Source organism: Leishmania major, chromosome 33, assembly GCF_000002725.2.
Source record: "Leishmania major strain Friedlin complete genome, chromosome 33".
In the NCBI taxonomy this organism is placed as follows: domain Eukaryota; phylum Euglenozoa; class Kinetoplastea; order Trypanosomatida; family Trypanosomatidae; genus Leishmania; species Leishmania major.
This window is the reverse complement of record NC_007285.2, coordinates 697,605-705,548: the sequence shown is the minus strand read 5'-3', so window position 1 is coordinate 705,548 and position 7,944 is coordinate 697,605. Positions and strand designations below refer to the sequence as shown.

Below are 7,944 nucleotides of genomic sequence, written 5' to 3'. Positions count from 1 at the left end.
GGTCGAGAGAGGGGTCAAAAGTGCTCGCTTTCCCGCGCGCGCACACACACACACACACACACAGGAGCATCACTTCTGCCACCGCGGTCTTCGCCATGGCTGTTGATGCGCAGCTTCGCTTCATTTTCTCTTCTTCCTGTGCTACAGGGCTGCAATCTGAATATGTGTGTTTGTGCGTGCGCGTGGCCCCCGCACATGTTCTCGTGGAGGCGTGAAGGATACAGAGTACTCGGGACCCGCCCTCTCTAGACGCGTTTCCGTTCAGCAGCCGACCTGGAGGTGCGCATAGAAAGGCACACGGCAAGACGTCACATCTGCTGGAAGCGCTTGCACGGGCGCGAGATTCTCCATCCTTGCCTTGGCAGCTTTGCGAGCGTAGCGAGTGCTTGGGCATGCTATCTGCCTTCCTCCTTTTTTCAGCCGCAGCCGCTCACCTGTCCTTTCGCCTTCGTCGCTATTCTTTCGGTTTCGTATCATTTTGTTCGCACGTGTTCTGTGCTCACGATGACGTCGGCTGGGGCGGTGGAGGGTTGGTGGTGTTCTTCTCCCGCAGTTTCATTGCATGTTCGTACCCAAACGGCGAGATACGCTCGCTGCGGCGGCAGTAGGACACCTGCAGCGGCTTCTCCCGGCCCATGTTGTAGCGATCGTGCATGGACATGATGGCGAAGTCCGCCTCGTCTGTGACGCGAAACGTGACGAAGCCGCTGCCGGTGCTCTTGCCGTCCGCATCGCGCAGCACGTTTGTGTGAATGACGTGGCCATAAAAGGAGAAGATCTGGCGGAGATCATGCTCGGTGGCGTCAAAGTTCAGCTGACCAACGAACAGGCGAGCCGTGCCACTGCCCAGCCTCTCGCCGTTGTTGTTGTTGTTGCTGTTGTTGACTGTCATGGGGAGTAAACGAGCAAGGATAAGGAGAGAGAGGAGAGGAAGGGGTATGAGAAGCGGCTTTGGCTCTTGTTCGAGTGTGTGGAGGTCTAAAGACGGGGCGCAAGCACAAGGGAACGGCGCGGGGACGATGCACGAGCACGCAAGGGAGAAAGGCCCACAAAAGAGAACACGAGAAAGCAAATAAAAATAAAGTAAAGGTGCTCAATGAATCGCTACAAACGAGACCGCAAGTGAAGGAGGGAGGGAGGGGGGAGGGGGGAGGAGTACGCCTGTGTGGATGGCGGTGGATGGTGAGGTGCAGGTATGCACGCGAGTCTGTGGTCCTTAAAACAGGAAGTTCGCACCCGTATGGTGCCTAGCTGCGTGTGGGCAGGAGGGTACAAGCGGGAACGAGGCGGGGATGGCTGAAAACTAAGGCAAAGAGAAACGACGTCGAGGACGTCACGAGCAGGGGAAGGGAGCTAGGGAGAGCTGGCGAGAGAAGATGGCGCGCAAACAAACGAACAGAAAAGGGAATCCGCGTGCGAGTGCCCGGAGCGCGGTCTTACTAGCCAAGCACGTAGATACGAAAAAAAAAACTACGAACACAAAGGTACGCCAGCTGTTACGGAGGAGATGCGAGTACTGAGAAGAGAGGAGAGTGAGCCGAGCCGAAGCAGAAACAAACAAAAAAACGAAAAACATAAACACAGGTACACACGCACACACACACACACACGCCGGAAGATGAGAGCCGCAGGAGGAGCACGGCAAAGAGAGAACACGGGATGGCTATGATCGACCAGAGAGGAACAGACAAGTAGCGAGCAGGGGGGGGAGGGCAGCGAAATAAAGAATGAGTGAGAGCAGCAAGAGAGAAACAGGCGAAACCTCTTTATCCGACGCAGACGAGCTCACAAACGCGAAGTTGATATGCGTGGTGTTGCTAGCACAACGTGGAGCTGATAGAGCACACCTGCAAAGACCAAACCAAACCACCACCACAGTAACAGACCGAATCAGAACAGGCAAGAAAAAGCAAAGGAAAAGTAAGGCGCACTGCCGCTCCCGCTTTTTTTTTTTTCGGTTCTTGCTTCCGAGATAGATGATGAAGGAGGGGCTCTAGGAAACACAACCGAACACACATGCACGCAGACACGCTCTGATCAATACCCGAAGTGAATATGTAACCACGCGCCCACACACACACACACACACACACACACACAGCACAGAAAGAGAGAAGCAGAGGCCGCAGTCAAACCAGGAGAGTAAGTGGGGAGAAACGGAAAACTAGACCGGCTGGAATATAAAGAAAAAGTGAGAGGAGGGAGGGGGGGGCAGAAGCGAAAAGATATGCCTTTTTTTTTTGACTGTCGTATGCAGGTGAAGCAAGAAGGAGACAACAACAACACACGCAAAGACACCTGAAGATGACACGGAGGTAGAGAGGTGCTGCGGTGCCGAAGTATCGAGAAGGGCGCGATTTGTCAAGCAACCCTTCCAAAAAGAGGGAAGTGCTGCAGCTGGAGTTGTATGGGCGACCAGGCTATTAGCGACTTCGAGAGAGACAACAAAAAAGAAAAAGGAAGAGAGAGCAAGAGCAGGAAGAGCAATACTGGTGACAGTTTTTCGATGAACAGACTCGCTCACACGCGCGAACTCACACGGTTGTCGAGGGAAATAATCAGGAGAGAGGAGAAAGGGCTGGGGGCAGAGAGAACGAGAGGGGCGGAGGGCGGGCAGTCAGGCCACAGAAACACGGCGTATTAGACCAAAAAGACAATTTCAGAAAAAGAGAAAGGAGGGAAAGAGGAAGATCTGGAAGAGAAGGAACTGATCAGCGCTCACCACGCCTGTACAATAACAGAACGCACGCACGCGTGCGCGCACACACACACACACGACGACAAGGGCAGCACTCAGGTGGAGAGGCGCACGACCACGAAAAGGGAGGGCCGAGGGAAATGAGCCCGAATGGGAGAGGGAAAGAGATGGCCGATCGTAAAACCGAAAGAGGCGCACCGAGCACACAACTGAGTGATGGGTACAGAACACAGAAACACAGGGAGACAGTGATGTGGAGTGAGTTCTCCCTCAGGCAGGGGTAGAAAAGGCAGTTTGCGAAAACGGATAAGGCGGGAAGAGCTGATTCCCCGACGGTGGGGATTTTGAATCAAGCAGCAGGCCCACAGTGAAGAAAGAGTGGGAGCAACCGTTGGGATGAGGGTGGCCGAAAAAACGAAGACGGTACGCCGATTGTCGATACCAGCGAACCAGAAGGCAGAAGGAGGAAAGGACGGAGGCGGAACGTGAAAAGAGAGTTCATGTGTCGAGCAGAGAGGGGACTAGTGGCAGTTCCGTATTGCGTGTGAGAAGCGTGTTCTCCAAATGCTCACACGTGTCACGTTGTTTCTTCGCAGCAAGCGTAGATACTCTGAAAGCAAGGCGGATAGTCATGAGCACAGACACCTCGAGTGGGGTAAGTGCGTGGAAGTTCTTGGCAAGGGGGTGGCGTGAGGCTATAGGCAGTCCATGGCCGGCTAGCCGGGTCTGTGGAGCAAGACGCAACACGTTCACTGCTGCACGGATCTACGCAGCGGGTATGCTGCGCCCAAATTCTCTGGTTGCTCTTTAGCATTTTATTCTTCGTTCATTTCTTGCCATCCGTACTTTGGCTTATCGGGTGTGTGCAGAGAAGAAAAGAGACGCAGAAAGACCATCAACCCCCCTCCCTCCCCCCACACCTGCTCGCAGGAGCGGGTGTAATAAGTCCAGCAAGGGGGGGGTTTGTTGTGTGTGTGTGAGGGGGGAAGGTATGTGAACGTGCTACGGCGTGAGCGTGGGCCTGCAATTCACCAACAGCAGCCTATGCGCCACTACAGAAGCAAGCGGAAGGAGCACAGCAGGGAGCGATTCGAGTGAAAAATCTATCCCAAGCTGCGCCGCTTCCTTGAGCAGAAAAAAAAGACTACTCACGTACACACACAGACACACACACACACACACACAAATACGGAGTCGCTCAAGCAACCGTACGAGGATCGCGAGGGTTCATGGAGGATAGAGAGAGATAATATAGCGGTCGATGAACAAAACAGTCGCAAAAAACAAGAAAATGCACAGATGAAGACACACAGAAGCAAACACGGCTGCAAAACGCTCGTAAAAGAAGGGCGCAAGCGGTGGTGGAGTGCTGCGGTCGTCAGCAGCGTTGGCAGTCGCTTCTGGTCGCGTTTTTTTGTTAGCCCGCCTGCTTCCACTTGCCCTCTTTTCTCGAATTCTAGCAACTCCCTCCTTCCTTTACCTTTTCCCTGCGCGAGAACGTCACAGCCCGCCGCCCTGATGTAAGAGCAGAAAACAGAGAGAGAGATTGCCATCGATACATATTCGCTCGTGAATAGGAGTTTATTATTATATATATTTTTTAGCGCCTGCTGCTCGAGCTGCCAGTCTGACTTTGAGCCGCTCCATATATAGATGCTAATGCAAATGCTTGTTAAGCACGTTTCCATGTGTGTCAGTGTCGCTGCTGCGCATCGTCCCGGAAGAGGCGCAAGGAAAGAGCAGCGCGGAGCGGCTTCAGGTGTAGCAGCGCCGTCTTGTTTTTCTCGTGTGTTCGGCCTCTCTTCTCTCTCGCTTTCCTCAGCAGCTGTGAGATGGAGTTTACCTCAAGCAAGAGGGCAAAGGAGGTATCAGTGGAAAAAAATAGCAACAACAACGAAACAGGGCAATGTAAAGAGAAGGGGAGGGGTGGTGGTGGTGGTGGTGGTGGAGAAAAGATGAGGGCAGGGCGCCTCAAAGTTCATGGGCTGCTCTTTCTGTGTGTGAGTTGGGAGAGTAACCGTGCCGAGTTCCCCTCGAGGTGGTCTTCAGAGGAGTGGTGGAGAAGCAAGATGGTTCGCCCTCTTTTCCCTCGCTTCCTTCCTCTCTTCTTCGTCTATTCTGCACGATGCCACTCACACTACGCGTGGGTGTCTCTGTGCTCTTTTTTTCCTTTTCGTGAGCGTGTGCACCTCTCGTTTCCACTGCTCTCCTGGAGAGGTAACGAGGGGGAGGGGAGTGCGGAACGGCAAACGCTGGGCAAGTGGGAGCTGAAAGGCATAGTAGGACCCGGATTGTGTGCCGCAAGCGAGAAAGGAGGGATAGAAGGGGTGGTGGTGCGCTGGCGAGATCCCCTCTCCCCCCCAAAAAACAAAGAAAGGAGTACGTAGGCACGTGTCGCTGCCACGGATGCACATCGTACTCTTTCATTTTGGTGTTATCCACTAACTGTGGTCAGAGAAGCAGCGGGGAGGCGGGCGAGGCAAAAAGAAAAAGGCAGAAGAGAAGCCACAAGGGAGAATAAAGGAATGCCACCGCGCGCGCGCTCCCTGTTAATGTGTAAGGATGTGCCGTCTGCGACGGCGTATGTGCCATAGAGATCCTAGAAGGGGCATGCAGCCGAATCGGAGCTTGGCCAGGAGTACCTTGTAAGGGTGAGCGGTGGAGTTGGCGGAGGGGAAGACAGAGAGTTCGTCCTTGAAAGGAGGGACCGCACACGGGTGCGTGAAAGGGTCGTGGTGCCGGTGAAAAAGGTGGGAAATGCGACTCCACTTTGAGAGGCACATCGACGAGAGCAATGCGCGCATCGGCTGTGATACAGTGGCATGAGAGTATGAAGGATGCCGGGGTGGGAGTGATGGCGGTAAAATCCAGTGCTCACGCAACAACAACAAACAGAAAACATGCCATGATCACGTTTCGGTGCGCAAGAAAAAGAGCGGCTGGGGAGGGGAAAGGGAAGGGTTGAAGGGGCGAAAAGAACGCTGCAATAGATACAGTTGCTCCTGCGCACATACACGCGTGAAGACGCGCTCCCGCACGCATGAATAGATTGCATGTTATGGCTCGGTTCACGGACAGCAGTATGCTCAGGTGCAACCATAGAGAGTCAAGAGGCAGTGCCCTTGGAGGACACGCTCTCAGAAAATTATCGCCGCGACGACGCCACGGAAAGAAAACACACACACACACACACATTTCCCGTTTTCTTCAGATTTGTCTGCACTTTGTGAAGTTTTCTTTTTTGTTCGTTTTCCGAGTTTTTAAAGTTTAATAATGTGTACGGCATGCTGCGAGGGCAAGCAGAACGCAGCTGCTGAAGAGCAAACAAACACGTGAGCGCACCAACAACACACACACATACGCACACACACACACACACACACACACACACACACACACACAAATACATACACGCGTTCGCGCGAGAGTTTGCATTACATGAAACCAGAGCGCGAGAAAGCGAGGAAAAATGAGATTGGCAGGACAGACATGGAAAAGTACAATACAGCAAAAAAAAAAAGAAGAGGAGGAGAGCCGAACAGTGGAAGTGGGTGGGTGGGTGGGTGGGGGGGGGAGGGGAACGACGGGAAAGAACCAAGAAAAGAAAAAAAAACAAAGATCAGAAGTAGAGGACGTAGACACCGAGAGGTGCGCGCGCGCGCACACACACACACACGTGAACGCAACGCAAAACAAGTGTCGCAGAAGGGTAAGACCAATGAACAGAGGGGAGGGGAGGCAACAGCAGACGTGGTGAGCGACAAAAACGAAGGTCAAACATAGTGAGGGGAGGGGGGAGCGCAAGAGAAGTTTCCGCACATGCGCACGCACGCTAACACACACTCACATAGAATGAGAGCGGGCAGGCGCAAAGAAGAAACAAAAGAAAAGCAGAAGAGGACTGTTTGGAGGAACAGTCGTGTGTGTGTGTGTGAGAGAGAGAGAGAGAGGAAAACCCAGGGACGCCGGTCACACACTCATAAGAATGGGAATGGTGCGTGCGTAAGAGAGCACAAGAAAAAAATGTACGGGTTTCAGGAAAGCGAATGCTTGCGGAGAAGCAGACATATTTCTCCAACACGCAACCCCATGTGCCTTCATGTAGAGCAGCTTAGCTGTCTGCCCCTTCGTTTTTTCTCTGACTCATGCCTCGCTAACACAGGGGCCCTTCACGTCTCCCAAAAAAATCACGGAGAGAAAGGCACGGAAAAAAGAACACACATACACACACACACAAACAACGAAGAACGGCGAAGGACTGTAGATGAGGGGGGGGGAGGAGGAGGGAGAGCGAGCGAGCGACAACAAAAAAGTAATACATCGATCGGTTAAGAGCATTCGAGGAGGCCTCAAAAGTAAACAAAGACAAACATTCCTGCCGAGAAAGGTGCTGGCGAGCAAATGGGGCTGAAGGAAAAAGGTCAAGCATACATGCACAGCGGTGGTGGTCGTCGTGGTCGTGGTGGTGGTGAGCGCTGAGAGAGCGAAAGGTGGCGATCCAGGTGCGTGACTGAGCTCGGGGGTGCGATAGGCTTTTTTTTTTCGACTTGCTCGTGTTTGTTTCACTGATCGAAACACCTATCCACACATACACACATCCACACCTTGAGCCACGTAGCGAGAGCCTTTCTTGAGCTATGGCTACTAGTCCGGGCAATCAGACACACACAGAGACTGACGCTTCTTTTCCTCTCTCTCATACGCACACACGCTGTCATCAATCGATCTGGTGAAATTTTGGTTTGTTGTGGGAAGCGTGTGCTTGAAGCTGTATTGCTTTTCTTTGTGATCTCCTCCACACCTCTTCGTTTTGGTTTCCACTCTCTTTATGATCGTCCACTAGCTTTTTCCTGCGTCTCCTGCCCTTCGGTGCGACACGCTAGAAGCCGATGAAGGATAGTTTGAGAAAGAAGTAAGGACTAGGGCAGGGCAGAGGTGTGTGCGCGTGTAGGTATGGGAGAAAGAGAATGGAGAGGGGCAGAAAACGAAGAGAACAACACGAGAGAAAGCTGGTAGTGGCAGCGGAAGGAGCACCGCGCTGGAACAAAGAAAGCGATCCAGTAGAGCACAAGTAGAAGGACGCGGAAATCAGATACAGACGAGAGAGAAAGAAGGGGAAGGGTTCCGGAGAGGTGGAGCTGGCGAGCAAGAGTGAGGGTGGGCAGGATGTAGACGGCGAACTGCCGCATCTCGATTGAAAAGTCACACGAAAAAGCAGGAGAGGGAGAGGACGAGAGCGGGAGCGA

General features: G+C 53.1%; 1 protein-coding gene across 1 annotated transcript; it reads right to left on the bottom strand.

Annotated features, from left to right (window-relative positions):
* Positions 1 to 499: 499 nt before the first annotated feature.
* LMJF_33_1470 (putative RNA-binding protein) lies at positions 500 to 892 on the bottom strand (the record flags this gene model as incomplete). Its single annotated transcript, XM_001685856.1, has 1 exon — positions 500 to 892. One exon carries the CDS (start codon positions 890 to 892, stop codon positions 500 to 502), a length of 393 nt encoding a protein of 130 aa, XP_001685908.1.
* Between the last annotated feature and the right edge of the window lie 7,052 nt (positions 893 to 7,944).